The 16,803-nt window shown below is 38.4% G+C and overlaps 4 protein-coding genes across 6 annotated transcripts in view; 2 read left to right on the top strand and 2 right to left on the bottom strand.

Moving 5' to 3' along the window:
- The window catches only part of lars2 (leucyl-tRNA synthetase 2, mitochondrial), a 37,769-nt gene extending 32,238 nt beyond the window's left edge, over positions 1-5,531 (bottom strand). The window contains exon 1 of the mRNA XM_027002105.3: positions 5,449-5,531. The gene's annotated coding sequence lies outside the window, so the exon portion shown is untranslated. The remainder of the gene's footprint in view (positions 1-5,448) is intronic.
- Positions 5,532-5,714: 183 nt separating this feature from the next.
- tmem158 (transmembrane protein 158) lies at positions 5,715-6,895 on the top strand. The gene has a single exon (XM_027002127.3). The coding sequence runs from the start codon at positions 5,767-5,769 to the stop codon at positions 6,436-6,438; it is 672 nt and encodes a 223-aa protein (XP_026857928.1). The 5' UTR covers positions 5,715-5,766; the 3' UTR covers positions 6,439-6,895.
- Positions 6,896-7,123: 228 nt separating this feature from the next.
- cdcp1a (CUB domain containing protein 1a) lies at positions 7,124-13,956 on the top strand. 3 transcript variants are annotated; one of them, XM_027001605.3, is made up of 9 exons: positions 7,124-7,292; positions 8,742-8,942; positions 9,219-9,560; positions 9,734-10,096; positions 10,996-11,193; positions 11,306-11,683; positions 11,775-12,128; positions 12,952-13,033; positions 13,126-13,956. In XM_027001605.3, exons 1-9 carry the CDS (start codon positions 7,217-7,219, stop codon positions 13,616-13,618), a joined length of 2,487 nt encoding a protein of 828 aa, XP_026857406.2. In that variant the 5' UTR covers positions 7,124-7,216; the 3' UTR covers positions 13,619-13,956. The 3 variants fall into 3 exon arrangements, with proteins under 3 accessions (XP_026857406.2, XP_081552153.1, XP_081552152.1); XM_081696027.1 differs by having other exon boundaries at positions 13,194-13,368; XM_081696026.1 differs by lacking the exon at positions 7,124-7,292 and adding an exon at positions 9,094-9,121 and having other exon boundaries at positions 8,873-8,942.
- Positions 13,957-14,319: 363 nt separating this feature from the next.
- clec3ba (C-type lectin domain family 3, member Ba) lies at positions 14,320-16,636 on the bottom strand. Its single transcript, XM_027001631.3, has 3 exons — positions 16,345-16,636; positions 16,035-16,133; positions 14,320-15,570 (listed from the first exon to the last, which is right to left on the bottom strand). Exons 1-3 carry the CDS (start codon positions 16,439-16,441, stop codon positions 15,170-15,172), a joined length of 597 nt encoding a protein of 198 aa, XP_026857432.2. The 5' UTR covers positions 16,442-16,636; the 3' UTR covers positions 14,320-15,169.
- Between the last annotated feature and the right edge of the window lie 167 nt (positions 16,637-16,803).

Here is a 16,803-nt window from a genome sequence, read left to right as displayed (position 1 = left end):
TTCAGTCAAGAAATGGCTGATCAGCACATCAGTGCAGGTCAGTATTTACCTGAATTTAGTGTCAGGTATTTGCTTCTGACTGTCATTCGTTCGTTCATCTTCTAAACATTTAATCCAATTCAGGCTCACTAGAGGCCATAGTGTATCCTGGCAGCAAGATGGGAACCAACCCTGGACAGAGCACCAGTCCACCACAGGGAGCAAGGCGGAAACCAACCCCAGACAGGGCGCCAGTCCATTGCAGTGTTTCTAATGTTGCCATATTTATCAGAAACTGGCAAGACAAGAATAAAACATCAAACTAAAAACATCTATTGACTTTTAGCTCACGTCACACATAGCCCTTAGGATAAATACCTTTCAGATGAATCACAAAAAGCAACACAGGGTCAGTTACCACTTCAAATATCTCAACCAAGATTGCTCTACATTTCACAGGCAGGCCAATCCTTTCTACTACCTGGCTCAGTTTGACACGTGCAAATGGAGCAAGTCAAAGGAAAAGAAAAAGACAAATCTGGTGCCAAATGAGAAAAGAATAGACATCACAGACCTTGTGCTGTGCTGCAGGGATATTGTCAGACTTAAGAAAGACCTTTTTATGTCTGCTAACAATAACCAGATACTGGTTTTCCCTAAAAGACATGAATCTCTCCCTCTTACGACATATATTGTAGACACCGATGAGGTTGCTTAGAACTCTCTTTATGCTTTATCTTAGATGACGTAATGTGTTGTAAAATTTTATTTACATTAATAGCATTCCCCTATGACAGTTTTCATGATGATACTTCCTCTTTAAGCTCACATAATTTAGGTGATTATTGATTTCCTCTGTAATTATGGCTTCTTGATGAGCAGCAAGATGGAATCTCTTGATCATCCATATCTTTGTCTCTTAATTTTGAGTGACTATTCTCTGAGGAACATTGCTAAGGAATGCTTTCTAGAACTGCATTGGGTCACCACAACACATAAGATACTCCTCCTTAATACTATATGTAGACAGCTGACTGTGAAAATCACCCTTTGCCCTATTTATGGAGGCTGGTTAGCTTTCAGTAGCAGATGTGTTGTAAATGATCTAACGGAAGACAAAAGTACAGTAGAGTGAGATTTGGATGTCTAATCACAAAGATTACGTTGGGTAAGTTTCCCTACCCACTATAGACAGGCGCTAAAGAAGGGCTGGAAATTTTCTAACACTATCTCAAATATGGACCTGTGTTTTTCTTATTGTGTGAGGCTTAAAGGTACAAAGGCATTGTGAATACTTGTTCAACAACAATAATGCCAGACTAATGTTTATGTTAATAGTTTTTCTGTACTGTGAGAAACAAAAATACATTGTTTAGACTTTGGTTCTGGGCAAGGAAGTAAGTTGTTACTGAGAATTTGTATCTTAATTCATGCAAGGTACTTGTTATTCAAAGTTCTTGAATTACTACAAATTAGTGCTTTGCTCTCGATTGATTCAAACTGTAATAGAAGACATCACCAAAAAGCAAAAAAAGTTTATCTTAAGTATTCAAAAAATATCACTGTGCTACCACATAAGCAAAAGCCATATCCAAAGGAAGGCTTATTTGCATCTAACAAGGCTGATTAGATTAAATAGATCAGCAAAACTTCATCAGAGACTGATGGGCAAGTGTTGCAGAACAGACAAGCCCCCAGCTCCTTTACTCCTTTCACTCTTTTTCTCTAGAGTGTGCCAACAGGACACTGTCTGGCGTAGTCACTCTCTGATCAGTGTTTTTCATGTTGCCTGTCACTGTAGTGTGATGAGTCATCCAGCTGACAGTTCTGTGTGACTCCTGTGAGAGATCAATGATTCTCCAGTGCCCCACATTCTTTCTGCTTTCCTCTTGTCCCTACCTTTCCTGCTGCTTGCATCAACAGGACCTCCTTGTTAATTAATGTCACTAATTAGTGTTCTGATCTTTTGGCGGCTTCCAAGACAGCGTGGGAAGAGTGGGTGAGCTGGCACAGTGCCCCAGAGGCTGGGTCCCAGTTGAGTCTGTCTGTCTCAAGTCTATCATCTTTACTGAAGTAATGAAAAAAATTTTTTTCTACAGCACAGCAGTCCATATAGATGCAAACATTTTCTAGAATCCCCAGAAAGCCTTTAAATAAAAATTAAAAGATTAAAGACCTTTTAAATTTTTTTTTTTTTCAATTTTTAAACATTCATTACCCAGTGGTCAGCCTGGAAAGGGTGAAGGTGATAACACTGTGTCTGTGGTAATGGAGCAACCATGCAATTTGCCTTCAGTGTTGTGAAAGATGCTGGAGGTAAATCAATGGACATCCAGAGCCTGATCTACAAAGCAGCTAGAGCTGTAGGCATATAAGGCAAAGTTAATCCAGTATCCAATTAAGTAAAGCGTTGCTAGCTGAAAACAAATGAGTGAGAGCTAGTGAGAGATACACCAAAAGTCAGCAGAAACCAACCAGAAGCCTTTTTTTTTTTTTTTCTTAGAGGTTGAAGAAATACATTTAGGAAAATGAATCTTTTATATACTCTTGGCACAAGAGGCTTTTATCTCTGTTCCATTAGCATTTTTGGCACTGGACCAATTTACATTTTTATAGCATAATTAATGAACAAAAAGTCATTTACATTTTTCTTCTGTTGGGTGCCACAGTGTATGGAACATCTTTGGCAATTTGAGAGCCAGCAGTGACAACTTGGACAATGTGCCTGTTTTTGGGGAAGGGGTTAAGATGGCAGGAAAGAAAAAGCTAAGATAATGAATGCTGAATACTAATTTGATAAACAACCAGGAGGGTTGAGTTCTTTCAGGTGTAAATGGGAAGCAAATGTGACCTGTGTCTTTCACATCAGATGGCCCTAACATCAAACGATAGGAGGCAGGACTCCGACAGAAATTAAGCCATTTAAGCAGCACTGAGAAAAACAATTCGTACAGGTTTTATGCATATTCCTCAGATAACATAAAACGTAGAACCATTTGGCATTGCTTTCCTCCAATTTACTTGAGCTGTTTTTTTTATCTGAACAAACAAACATTTGTTAAAATTAGACATACACCGAAATGTTTAAAGTGAGCTATTTTAACTTTTAATTTAATTACATCTTGTATAGCAAAATCATATTCTCTAAATGTATCTATGATATATATTAGTTACAAAGAAACAAATTAGAAACAAATGTTATAGATTTACTGAGACAAGATGATCCCAAGAGACAAAAGAGATAAGAAAACATTTGATCACTTTTGTGATAAAAACAACATTGAAGAAGTGATCTGTGCTATACAAGGATTTAGGCTTAGCACCCTCAACTCAAAGGAAGGTTGTTTTAACAGATTTAAGTAATATTTGTTAAACTTGGACTGTCTCTTGTCATAAGATGAAAGATATTTGGAAGCTAGTGTAGCACAAAAGGCTCAAGTATGAGATCTGGAGCTCCCTGAAAGGCAAATAATATGCAAGTGTTTGCAAGGGCCAACAGTGCTCGGCTTCGTGGAAGACAACTTCTTAACATCTTACATTATACACAGGCCACTCAGACCAATAAAATAAATTGCTCTTGGGTGATAGCTTCTTAGAAGAGATATCACAGCTATATTGGTACTGTAATTGCTGTAAATTGGTTTGCAAATGACCTTATAATGCAATGCATTTAAGGGTATTCAATGACAAGATCCCTAAGGGGATTTTCTGCCCAGTACATATCAAAGCACTCAAAAATGCCTCTGAATAATTGAGCCCATACATATCCATTTACTGTTTTCTAGCATTATACAAAATAAGAACAATAATATAAAGCATTATTGCAAGTTCTCTTTTCACATTAATGAAGGCAAGTCTAAATAAAACATATTTAGTATTTTAATGTAATTTGAAGGTAAAGGTTATACAAAATCTAAAACTAAAATAACTAATTACACAAAAAGGGGAAACGGCTCATATTTATATTTTTTGTTGTTGCAAGGGCTCAGACACAAAAGTAATCTACAATATTTAAATTAAACCAGAAAGATATTTTATCCTAAAAAGACCAAAAATGTACAAACATTTTTAAAAAGTACTTATTTTTACTAAAACCCCACAGTCAGAATATGTTCACAGGGCATTTGATGATAGAAAAATGATGCTCCAAGTCTCTGGTTTTTATCTATTCAAAATAAAGCTTCATGTTAAATGTAATAAAGAACTGCTTTACACCTGCTATGCTTTCTTTCATATCGGTCATGCCAGTAAAACACACTGCATTCTCGACTCCAATGTTCCTGCTACAATCACAAAATCACATAGAAGGAATGGACTGTTGATCAAACACATGGCTGCATGACCTTGTTCATCTATTCATCTATCCAGCCTTTCTTTCTTTTCTTTTAGCCCTCTATAGAAATTGACTTTATTTAATAGTACTTTAAGCTAAAGTAAGCAAGTTTAGCTGAAAGACTCTGTTGAACTGTTGAAACAAAGCACATCTCATACAGATAGCAATTAATCAACTAACATTGCTGTCTTTTCTTTCATTCCTTGTTGATCCAGAAGCCCATTAATTTCACTACTTGTTGAATTTTTGAACTACAACAAGACTGCGTTTCATGCTATCTCTTTGTGCTCATTTATCTTATGCATATTGTACCATAGAAATCCTTGCATACAGAAAGCCGATGAAGTGTTACGACAGAAACAGCAAATTTGTTATAAAGATTCAGTTTGTGACCCAAAGCACACGACCCTCATAAACGTACAGCCAGCAAACTAGAAGAACCAACTGTCTGTTGACCACACGCATGACAACGATAACCCGCTAAACATGCTGTCCTTTCTACACCCTTCTAGGCATCTTCTCATCATCTCTCAGAACCAGTTCTTTGTTATTTTAGATGGAATTAGCTAGAACAAACTCGAACATAGGGAAGATTTATCTTGTGACTCAAAGACCACATTTCTCATAACACGATGTTTGTTACAACCCTTCTTTCATTCTTCCTCGACTGCATTAAAAACTCTGGTTAGCTCATTTTAACACTTTGAGCTTTTGAAGCAAGACAAGATTCCATGCTATTCTAATTGGTTTCGGAAGTCTTATATTCATACGTCCAATTAAACATTGGGTTTACTATGCACGGTAGTTTACGTTTGCAATCTATAATACGCAACTTGATTTAGATTATGATCTACTCAGCGTTTAAAAACGCGTGTATACTTCATTATAGCCTTTTCGACTGATAGCTTTCGAGATATTAGATTCAAACTCGTACTGTCTATGAAATAAATCTTTGAAATCCTCTCATCTGGTATGGGGAAAGTCGTCATATCAACCAATCCTAATTTTTGAATAGGATTTGCAATGACTTCGTGGACATAAAAAGAGTTATTCATGCTATATTGAATAGGAGAGAAGTGGTAAATATAAGTAAGACGTGCTGTGTGCAGGTGGCACGCTGATGAGCGCTCCTTTACCTCATTCTCTCTCCAGCCCGGCGAGAGACAGCAGGCTCTGATTTGCGCAAGACCCAGATTTTATAGAAAGTGCAACGCCGCTGGAGAAAACATTCACAGTGGAGAACAGAGCAACAAGAGGAAGATTTAAATGTGACTAACACTGTAGGCGTTTCCAGTTTTGCACGGATACCAAATTCCAGAATTTGTTTTTAAAAATCGGTATTGATCGGTATTGGTTCGCATTAGGCTATTTTATAAACTGTCCCTAGACTAAAAAATAATGTCTTTGAATCCTACGTGGACAGCCATGCAATCGGAGAAACTACGCTTTGTGTCATGCTGAGTACCTCCACGACTTTGTTGCTGGCTTTGACCGCAGTTGCTGGACTCGTCCAGTGCTCCCACAGTTGGAGCGACGAGGATCTCCTGCTTCCCCCTATCAACTCCACGAACAGATTCCTGGCAAACTTGGAGGTTGATGTGGGTTACTCGAAAAGATCTGTAGATGCGACGGAAGCCTCTTCTCAATGCAATGTGAGCGTGGAGAGGCTCCCAACCAAACTGGTCGCACGTTGGGATAGTAACCTCGGCTTTCAGTGTGATGTACTGATCTATACGACCAACAACCATGGCAAGGCGTTTTTTTCCGCTGCTTTTAATCGAGCTATCTCGCCAGTTTTTATTGAACATCTTGGTGTCACTGGCGGGCAGCAAGAATTTAGGCTATGTGTTGGATGTGGCCTTTCAAGATACCGGCGATTTGGGAGAGGCAGATCGGACGGGCAACAGATAGGAGACCCGATACATTTTTGTTGCCTTGACTTCGCCCTGGATGAGCTGAAGGGGGACAGAAGTTGGAGACTGAATCGAAAACCCATCGAATCTACTCTTGTTGCCTGCTTTATGACTCTAGTCATAATAATATGGAGCGTTGCTGCCCTCATATGGCCAGTGCCTATCATTGCGGGATTTTTGCCAAATGGAATGGAGCAGAGACGACCGAGATAAAATCATGCTTGTTTTATAATTTAACTCGCCTACTTACTATTCTGTGCGCCAATAGGCTATAATTGTTAAGCATATAGAATATTTTGTGAAATATTAATATCATGGTGTTTAAAAATCAAAATGTCTTTAAAAATCTATTTAATGTTGGACTGGTGAGATTTAGATTGGATTTGTTTTATAAATCTATGAGTAGAATGTAGGCTAAATATAAGGCTATGTTTTGTTTAGGTGTCGCTTAAAATGTTTGTATTATTTCTATCCGAATGAGGCTTAAATTATTTGAGAACAAGACTGTAGCGATGTTTTCGATATTTATCATGGGAATTTTTTAACATAAGGCCTAACCAACTAAGAATTGAGAAGAATGAACAACATTTTTGTATTGTTGCAAGTTGTAAACCTAAAGCCTATATCCTAACTGTATTTGTATTTGTAATAGTTAATAAAATGTGATTAGAAAGTTGCCTTGTGGAAACATTCATGTTGATTTAGATGTTACCGGACAAGGTTATACAATGGTCTAATGGAGATTTGTATATTATTAATATGAAGAATCACTTTTGCTCAATTTATTTTGTGAACTGCCTGGGGCAAAGGCGTAATTCAAACCCATCTGGTAAGAGGGAGGATCACTCGTCCCACCTTGAAAGCCAGGATAACTTCAGCAGTCCCGGAAGTAGTCCCTATTCTCACAGGGGAAAAGATTTAACGTTTTGGCCTCAATGGCTAGACCCTAGGTTTAATCCAATTCGGCTAACCTACACGGAACAGAAAAGTCATGCGAACTTTGGGTTTAGGTGTTCTGTTGCTTTTTGTATTTTTTCAACCTCTGGTCTGGATAACCTCAGGCTCAGGTAAAAATGCGTTTAGGTTCGACATAGTAGGCGTCAGTACTGGCCCTCATGCCTCCCTTTATCAACGCTTAAGGCTATAGGTACAATTCGAATCGAATCTTATATCTAATCTATTTTTGATGTTAAAACTTGTTTGGTTGCTTGTTTTAAAGTCTGGAACCTTTCTTGACTTATTAGGTTAAGGTAAGGCCAATCTTATCAGTCTCAACAGAGGGAGTAAAGTTTATAAAAATGCTCAGGAAAGCCGATACTTTAGCATGAGTTAAAACTGGAGTGCGGACTACTGAGGCTATTCAAATATTATTTATATTAAGTGATATGTGGTTGTTATAAAAAGCGATAGTTTCAGTAATAAACAGGCTTGTTACGTTCTATAATAATAATAATGATAATGATAATAATGATAATAATAATATTCTAAACACATCTTATTAAGTCAACTGCATAATAACCTATTACGTCCCTTCTTTATAAAGGTTTGGAACCATGGTAATAAATTATTCATACTCATTCCCGTCATTGCTAAACATTTAGAAATTTGGTATGAAAAAGGGTAACTGTAAACCACAATGAATAGCTCACATTTACAGTGGCGTTTTAATGATATCACCAGATTTATTGTCTCTCTAAATCTATGAATCATTTTAGCCATTTAATACATAACATCCGTAGGTATAGCAGTATCTCATTTAGGAAACGAGCTGCAGATATTTTGCTTGTTACAGGTGTTGTATTTAGATAAAGTGCATTTGTTTTTGATCAGTACAAAAACAGACTGTGCTCATATGTATTTAAATGCTTTTTGTGCATTGATATATTTTGTTGGAGCTGTAAGGGTAATTTGATTAATTTGGTGTGGATTTGTTGAAAGATGCAAGAAGTCACGGTGGTATTGCAGCCTCTCTACTAAACTTGTACTAATCTCTAAAGCATGTGAGACCAGATTAACATGGTTTTGCTTTAATTCATCATGTAGGATAAATATTTTATACAGGCACATAGTACAACTGAGGTACGTTTTAAATATTAAAGCAACATTGTGGAATGTATTATTCAAAAATGAATTATTATATGCCATATCACTACAGAACATGTCTTAAGGAGAGAGATTTGAGGAGTGATACTGAAGACTATTATGAGGGCTATTGAAAGGAGATGATGATAATGTGGCACTGGAAATGATGTGTGTTGGATATTAGTGAGGAGTGGAGATGTGATTTTATTATAAAACTTTAGTTGTTATGTAGCTCAATTTAAAAAAATAAATAAATATATATATATATATATATATATATATATATATATATATATATATATATATATATATATATATATCCAAAGGACCATTAAATAGAATATAAATTCCATAAAATAGTTTAGAGTTGCCTGAGAAGGGCTTTTCTGGTTCTGATCAATGCTTAGACAGATCTGCCATTGGCTTTTATTCAGGTGGACCTGCACTCACCATAAACCTTCACAGTAGCACTACCATCCACATCAATAGGAGTGAAACTGCACAGCAAAAGTGTGAAGTTTGCATCGGAAGCTTCTGCCAGTCCTCAGTGACCCTTCCAAATGGCTTGGTTTCCGTGGTGTTCAGCTGTTTACAACCAGAAGACATCTTCATAGTGGAGATTATTAGACATATCGGTAAGCTATGTATATAGTGTTGTAACTAACTTCTACTTTGTGAGGTTACAAGGGGTGAAACACGAAACTGACAATTAGAACTGACAATTAGAATAAGCTTTTAAAATGTTTATATGGTTTTATGGTTTTTCTCCCATTTTATGCACTTTAGTCTTCAACCTCAGGGTGGATGAAGAGTGGTAATAAGATTCATGTTATGTTTGTACTTGCTATCAAGTTACCATAAATATATTAAACCAAACAGCTGTTCATTACTGACCTTACATTTTCTCCCAGTATGCACCCATACATGCAATGGAGCTATCACCCCTGAAGAGTACCCTTCTCTTCAGAACTTCAGTCGCACCTTCACTTGGAACGTGAGAGCTCTTGTCCAGGAGACTTTCCGCTTGGACTTCACTACAACTGGCCTACAGCAGATCCGGCCCACCGAGAGCTGTCAAGACAAACATGTCTACAGCGTGTCCACTGGCACAACCAGACTTGGGATATTTTGCCGCCATGGCACCATCAAAGAGATGCAGGTTCTTAATGAAGGCACTGTGTCTTTGTGGGTCCCTGGTAACAGACAGTTGGTCACAGCAACCTTTGGAGTTTCACTAGGACAAGAAATAACATGTAAGTATGACCAAGTTTTAATCATAATGAACACTGTTACTGAAATAAATAAGAGCAAAAGAAAGGAATGGACAACCAATAGAAGTTATCTTACATTTAAGTGTGCATGATTATTTAACCATATGCTGTGTGCTGCTACAATAATCTTAATCCTTACCATTAATATCCTATAGCACTTGGGATTATCAACATCACCCTGCCAGCAGAGAATTCTTCCCAGGAATTCTTCTCCCCAAACTATCCAGACAGCTTTCCTGATGATGATGTAATCATGTGGTCCTTCCACGTCCCTCCCAAGTATTATGCAACAGTGCACATACTTAACCACACTGAGCCCAGATGTCGGCGAAAGGACGCGCGACTGGAGTATCAGTTAAATGGCCGAACAGTGGTGAAAAAATTGAATGAGGCCCAGCTATCTGAGCACCCCGGCCCTTTTAACCTTTCCCTGCAAAACTGCAAAAAAGACACAGGACCCCCCTCCTCCAGTCTATCACTGCAATTCAGAGTATCTGCTACCAGGAGAAGCAGTGAAGGTCTGTGAATGCAGAACTTTCTTCCTTTGGTTTACAGTATTTATATATACTATTTTGCTTTAGCAGCATAACCACCAGTGAACAAAGCCAGTGAACTAAGCTGTTTAATAGCAGATATGGCTTTTTTCCCTAATAGACACAGCCAGTGAACTATGGCTTGAGTTTGGATATAACTCAAGCCAACATATAATCAAATTATTCTACACTAAAATATACATGTAGGTAGACTATGTAAAAATGTAATTTGTTTCAAGAAAGTGTTTAAAATTATTTTTCCTCATATGCAGTGTAGATATTTACCCTCAGATTTCCCCAGATTTCCTGTCATTTAGTATACCAGTTTGCCAACTGAAACTTGGTTGAAATGTGCCCTATCTTGTAGTGCTAAAGAGCATTTGAAAGCAAATCTAGAGCAGTGTATCTAATGACTGTATTACAAATTGAATTTCTCATGAATAAAGCAACATGAAGGCTTGGGCTTCAGAGCATAATGTTCATAGTTATATGGTTATGAAGCGCATTAAAATGAATAATTGTCCTTCTACCGTATAACAACGAGTGTGACCATCTCTCTCTTTTTTTTTTTGCTTAAGCGCAAGCAGGAACATGTTATTGAAGGGGCATATTAATGACTCACTTGGATGGCTCACTTTCCTGTCAGTTCTACAGTTGGGTGATTTTGGAAAGCCCATGTTTCATACATTGGCTGCTTAGAAAGGAGCTAGATAGCATACCCTTTCCATTAAGGAATTTAAGAACAGAGTTTTGTTGGTTAGTGAGCTAATGACATTCCTTTAAGCTATACCAAGTTGTCATGTATGTAATGCATGTTTATGCCTTCCACACTATAAAATCTTTAGTGTTTTCCAGCTCTCGGTATTCATTTGTCACTTTTGCAGTAAGGTGCAACGTAGATCTGACGAAGGAGGAGGGGCTATTGATTCACATAAAGAAAAAGAAACCTACATCAGCCTGCATCCTGAAGCTGAACTCACATGCACAGGAGACAGTCACCATTCGTTCAGAGAAGACCTCATATTTATCTTTCATTGACTGCCTAGAGCAGGACCTGCTGTTAACTATAAACAAAACCCTAGGTAGGAGCTCAAGGTGATATACTGTAGTATGTGCAAACGTAGAACGTTTTTCTGTAAATGTTCTGTATTAATAAGTGCTAAATCAGTTTCCATTCATCTGTTTCATCAACAGCATGTCCACAGCAGACCAATTGCCTATTTTCTGGAGTCTCTTTAAAGGTGCCTGCACTAGAGAAATGTCTTCTGGGAGTCCTGGAGCAGGTCACGTGGCATCTGTATGCCTCACAGCATGGAACAGTGGAGCTGATGTCACCCATGGGTGGTTTGCGGCAGTTGCTGCCTGGCCAGACATGTAATGGCAGTGCCTTTCTCACTGTGTCTGAGGATGAGCCCCAGGGCATCACTGTTGGGCAGTTTTGTCCTCAGGGACCCATTCAAAAAGTACAGATCCGTGTGACCAACCTTACAGTGAGTGCTTGCCCCAATGGCAACGACCTGAGGAAGATATCCTATCCCCTTTTGAATGTTTCTTTCACCAAAATGATAGGAGGTAAACACTCATAGAAGCAATAATCTCAAAAATATGCATTATCTTTTTTAACCAAGCATTTACAGACCAGTTTCTCTGTCTTTGATATCAGAAAGCTATATTTTCACCGTCTTGCCAAAGAAGGACATGGCAGTGCTGTTAGCCACTCCAGCATGGCCGGCAGGAATGAGGCCACACTCCACTGTCTCCTGGATTGTCACTTTCTCTTCAAAGGTTCAGGCCCATGTGGGGTTCTCTAATATCAGCAGGCTCACATGTCAGAACCGGTATGCTTGCATTAAAGTGCAGAAGCAAGGCTCATGGGACCACTTGTACAGTTGGAAAGAGGATGAGAAGCCTAAGGATATTGTGGTCAAAGAAAGTTTCTACCTCAACATGTCTAACTGCATGCCATTAAAAGGGGCCTTCAGCGTGGTGAGCCAAATCACCTTGCAAACGTCCAAAGGTAAGAAAACCCCCATTGGTCTTTTTTCGGTCATGAAACCAGAACTCCTACAGGTGGTGGCAGTTTGTTAGAGTGGTACAAGATCATAGTCATGCACCAATCAGCCATAAGATTAAAACCACCTGCCAAATATTGTGTAGGTCCCTTTCATGTCATGCAAAAACGTCTCTGACCCATCAAATCATGGACTCCACAAGCACTCAGAAGGTGTCTTGAGTTATCTGACACCAAAGCTTTAGTAGATCCTTTAAGTCCTGTAAAATGTGAGTTGGGATCTTCATGGATTAGATGTTTTTCCAGCAAATATTGCAGACACTTGATCAGATTGAGATCTGGGGAATGTGGCAGCCTTTTTGTCATGTTCCCCAAACCATTCCTGAACATTTTTTTGCAGTGTGGCAGGGTGCAGTATCCTGCTGAAATAGGCCACTGCCATTAGGGAATAACATTGCCATGAATGAGTATACTAGGTCTGCAGGAATGTTTAGGTGGGTGGTATGTGTCAAAGTAACATGAATGCCAAGACTGAAGATTTCCCAGTAGAAATCTTAGCATTACTCTTAGCATCATGCTACCTGCGCTGGCTTGCCTTCTTTTCATAATACATCCTGGTGCCATTTCTTCCTGGCTGACCACTGACCACCTTCCATTGGTCTATTTCTGATACTCATGTACATGTCAGTAGTTTTACTGTTGTGTCGTGAGTGATCGGAAAACTGTTGACGTAAGTGCAACGTTTCATTTGTGTGATGTAGTCATACAATACATAATTTGTATGATGTAGATGTAATGCACTGATTTGCTTGTGATGTCATGTTTTCAGATGTTCTTGTGAATATCATCATATCTGTTGTGATCTTGCTGCTGTTGCTGCTGATCATTTCTACTGTGGTGTGTGTCATCAGGTGAGCCTTTTCCTTAAAACGATCAGCATTGCATTAACCCAGCATTGCATATGTTTGTTTAAAAAATGAATTGTCTATTTAAATCTGCACAGGAAAAAGAAGAAACAGAAAGCTTCTATGGTCTCTGTCTATAATCCCAATGGACATGTCTTCCTGCCAGGCCTTCATGGGATTCCCCAGACAACAGAGGATGAAGATTTTCATATTTATCACTGTATTGATGACACTCTGGTTTATGGGCACCTTCTTAAGGATGGGATGAAAATTAATCAGTTTGAAGAGCCAACTGTGGATGTCTACCGGGATTTCAATAGACCCGTGGATAGAAGGCTACTAACACAAGAAAGAGAAGTCGAGGTGCCAGAGGTAGGGCTCTATAGACCTTTCATTGGCCCCCAAGATCCCCCAATAGTTCCTCATAGCTGCCGACAGCAGGGAGGAAACCTAGCCAGTAAAGATCACCAGACAGATGAAAAGAGAATTAGTGGAGATAGCTATGTCCAGGATCAGAGCCCCCCCACTCCAGACTTGCACAGAGCTCCTATAGAAGACTCTGAGAAGGAAGATACTAAAATAGGAATGTGACTTGAAGAAGCCATTATACAGGAGAGCATGCCTGTCCCTTTTGCATGTTTTTTGGCTTACTTGTTAAGTATGTGGGTTGTTTTAAACTGCTACATTAATTGTGCTGTTATTTGACTGAATTGCAAATCTTTGCCAGTGAAACTGTGCCTTGATATGTTGTAAACCAAAAATACCAAATTGCTAAAAACCAAAATACTTTGAAATGCATTAGGAGGTATTGTTTGGTTTGAAGTGTCTGTCCCGTCATCATTGTGAAGATGTGTCATGCTGCTTTTATATAAGTTATTGTGTGTTTTTTTTTTTTGGTATTTTTTCCCATAAATACCCACTAAAAGGTCTTACCTTGGTACTGCAAATGAGTGATTTATTTATTAGGTTTATGACCCCAAAAACCTTTGCTTAAATTGTAGTCAAGTTTAAAAGAGAAATTCAATTCTTGACTGGCTTGTCATCTTAAATTCACTTAGTAGTTAGAGTAAGCTTGTTCAACATGGAAGTTAGAAAGCTCTCAGTTGTATAAGGTTTTTTGAGCAGGGCTGTCCATAGTCTGAGGGCTGAAATCCAGCACTTTTGTCATTTCTGTAATCGTTAATTACCAGGTTTACTTTACTGGACTTCAATCAAGGCATGGTTAGGTTACCACATCCATTGTTTACATTATGAAATTTTGTAGTCAGGTGTAGTTAAATTATGAACTCACATTTAAAATGCATGTTTATTAAAAGACTAAGTTACATAAATGAAAATTAAATGTCATGAAGTTTAAGTGTTGCCAGTATTAAGGCAGATTAGTCACACAAATGGCTGGATGTTCACACACATTGTAAAATATGAAGGAAAGAATAACTAAATTATGCAATGCTTTAAAAACCTGCTTTATAGATTTTGACTGTGTAATGGAGTAATCAGTTTTGCTGGAATGCAGTTTTATTACCTCTTATTCTTTGGAAAAGTACATGAGGAGTGGGAGCACAGAAACATTTACTTTTCTTGCTAATAACAAATATTTTTTAGCGTTTTCCCAGCAGTTACGAGTTACATAATGACTAAATTAAAAGCAGGAGGCTATGAACAGGGACTGCAGAGCTGGCTACAAATTCTGTATGGCAAACATGAATGGCTCCTACAACCATTATTAAGAATTCAACTGTTGCAGATGTGAAATGGCTTATTCTATTTTAGGTCAACACTCTACTGAAGTAAGTAATAAAAAGAGAATGTTATTTAAACTGAAATCAAATTGATTTTACACAAATATTTTCGTAAAAGTGTCCATGCTAAATGCAGTGGTGTAAGTGCATCAAGTTTTTTTAAAAGTTCAGATCTGATGTCACTCTGATTATTTTAACAGAATGCACATGTGGCTTTGGTTATTCCTGCATTCTCCCTGGATATTCTAAGAGTGATCTACTGTAGAAGATAGTAGTTTAAGTACACATGCAATACGCAAAGTAGTACATATCCATCATGCACCAGTACTAAATCACCCCCTTGCACATTATAATGGAAACCCAGCCCATTGTTTGAACATCACATAGATCAGTAATGAGCTCAGACAATGTTAAACTCACAGACAGAGGCCTTTTCAGCACGGCAGTTCTCGTCAAACCACCTCCCGTTGGCGGTGCAAGACAGAATAACACAGTTCTGCCTGTTTCCACCATCAGGCTGGTGGGTGACCTCTGTCTCCCAGTTTTTGAAGCGTATGCTGGAGCCCGTCTTATCCACCCAGTCTCCCTCTGTGACCATGTCATTGATGCCCAGCCAGATGTGTTCTTCAAGCCCGATTGTTTGGCGAACATAGGCATAGATCTGGTCATTTTCCTCGCCACTCAGCGGAGTACTGAGGGTACCACCCTTTGCCATGCAGTCTTCACTAGCCGCATGAAAGTTCTTCTTCACTGCATCTGCCAGGAAACACTTGCCTGGGACCTTAATGCCTTTTAGGCAAACTGTAATTGAAGGGGGTTTGAATAAGTCGTGTTAAGGGTGGAAAATGCAAACAGCAGCTGCTGAGTGGAAGCCAAAGCACACACATCACTTCCAGTTCATAACCCTGTGCAGCTGTGTGATGTTAACCAGCCTATGACTAACACAATGCATACATGACTAAATTCCACATTTCCTGCATGAACCTCATAAGGTGATGTTTTTTCTACAAGTGTTTTGAAAAACAAACTAATTAAATGTTGTTGAAGCAAAGTACACAGGCAGTATTTAAACCTACAAAACATCCTGCAGCCAACCTCTTTGGAAATAAAGATGAATATGCAGGTGTCTAACAGAAAACATTGTGGCAACTTTGCATCACTGCCAAGAAGCATAAGTGATTTTAACGGTGATTTTAGAAGTCAGACTACCCTAAAACATTTAAGAGTGTAAGATGAAGAAGAACTCTGTTTAACTTAATTTATACCTGTTTGGAGAGCTTGCTTTTCCTTCAACAGACTGAGCTCCTGCACAATCTCATCGATCTTTCTCCTCAGGTCCTCAATAGCAGCACTGTTAGCAGACTCTGATTACATCAGCACACCAGGCGAGATACAAGTAGTCATTCGTTATTACTTTAAAAATCAACAGTGTTTTAAATGTACTGCTAGATTAAACGGGCTGTGTATCATAGTCTCTTTAGATGTAAAACTAGGGTACAAAGTTTCCAAGTATGCTTCATGTAGGTTTTTCCACAATGATGAATAAGCCAGAAATATAGCTGTAAAGATACCTACCTTTCTTCACATTATTTTTTTTCTTTGAGTTCTGTTCGAATGAATAGTGCGCAAGACAGACAATGAAAAGTAACAGTCTCACGCCTCTATAATCCATGTTTTCTTATTTCGCGTCAAATGGGATAGCACAAAAATGAGATCAATGCACCAGGGTTGACGCTAAAGTCGTATCTGACAGCCTGACGAAGCAAACCTGTGGACGATGTGTTATGAGCAAATCGGGATGGATTAAACTTTAGTTGCCGGAACATGCGCAACTTAAAAACTCTCTCCCCACTCTCCTCCTTTAACAACAAAAAGGCACGACATTTTTGCCCTTTAGAACTTTGCTTTCTGGAGGTTAGACTATAATTATATAATATCAGACCTAATTAAGGCTTTATAAAATCATCATGTTTTATTCATTGTGTTTTTTACTAATGCCGTGGCCGAGTAATTACAGAATATTAGCCTACAATC

The sequence above is a fragment of the Electrophorus electricus genome, chromosome 14 (genome assembly GCF_041902795.1).
Source record: "Electrophorus electricus isolate QZ-2024a chromosome 14, ASM4190279v1, whole genome shotgun sequence".
Taxonomy (NCBI): domain Eukaryota; kingdom Metazoa; phylum Chordata; class Actinopteri; order Gymnotiformes; family Gymnotidae; genus Electrophorus; species Electrophorus electricus.
This window is presented reverse-complemented; position numbering and strand designations above follow the sequence as displayed.

Bases quoted from the DNA above. Each gene is read 5' to 3' on its own strand.
- tmem158 (XM_027002127.3), top strand. From the start codon at position 5,767: ATGCTGAGTACCTCCACGACTTTGTTGCTGGCTTTGACCGCAGTTGCT.
- cdcp1a (XM_027001605.3), top strand. From the start codon at position 7,217: ATGCGAACTTTGGGTTTAGGTGTTCTGTTGCTTTTTGTATTTTTTCAA. The intron at 8,943-9,218 runs GTAAGCTATGTA...ATTTTCTCCCAG, and splicing joins GGAGATTATTAGACATATCG to TATGCACCCATACATGCAAT. The intron at 13,034-13,125 runs GTGAGCCTTTTC...AAATCTGCACAG, and splicing joins ACTGTGGTGTGTGTCATCAG to GAAAAAGAAGAAACAGAAAG.
- clec3ba (XM_027001631.3), bottom strand. From the start codon at position 16,441: ATGGATTATAGAGGCGTGAGACTGTTACTTTTCATTGTCTGTCTTGCG. The intron at 16,134-16,344 runs GTAGGTATCTTT...TGATGTAATCAG, and splicing joins AAAAAATAATGTGAAGAAAG to AGTCTGCTAACAGTGCTGCT. The intron at 15,571-16,034 runs GTATAAATTAAG...CTTCAATTACAG, and splicing joins AAAGCAAGCTCTCCAAACAG to TTTGCCTAAAAGGCATTAAG.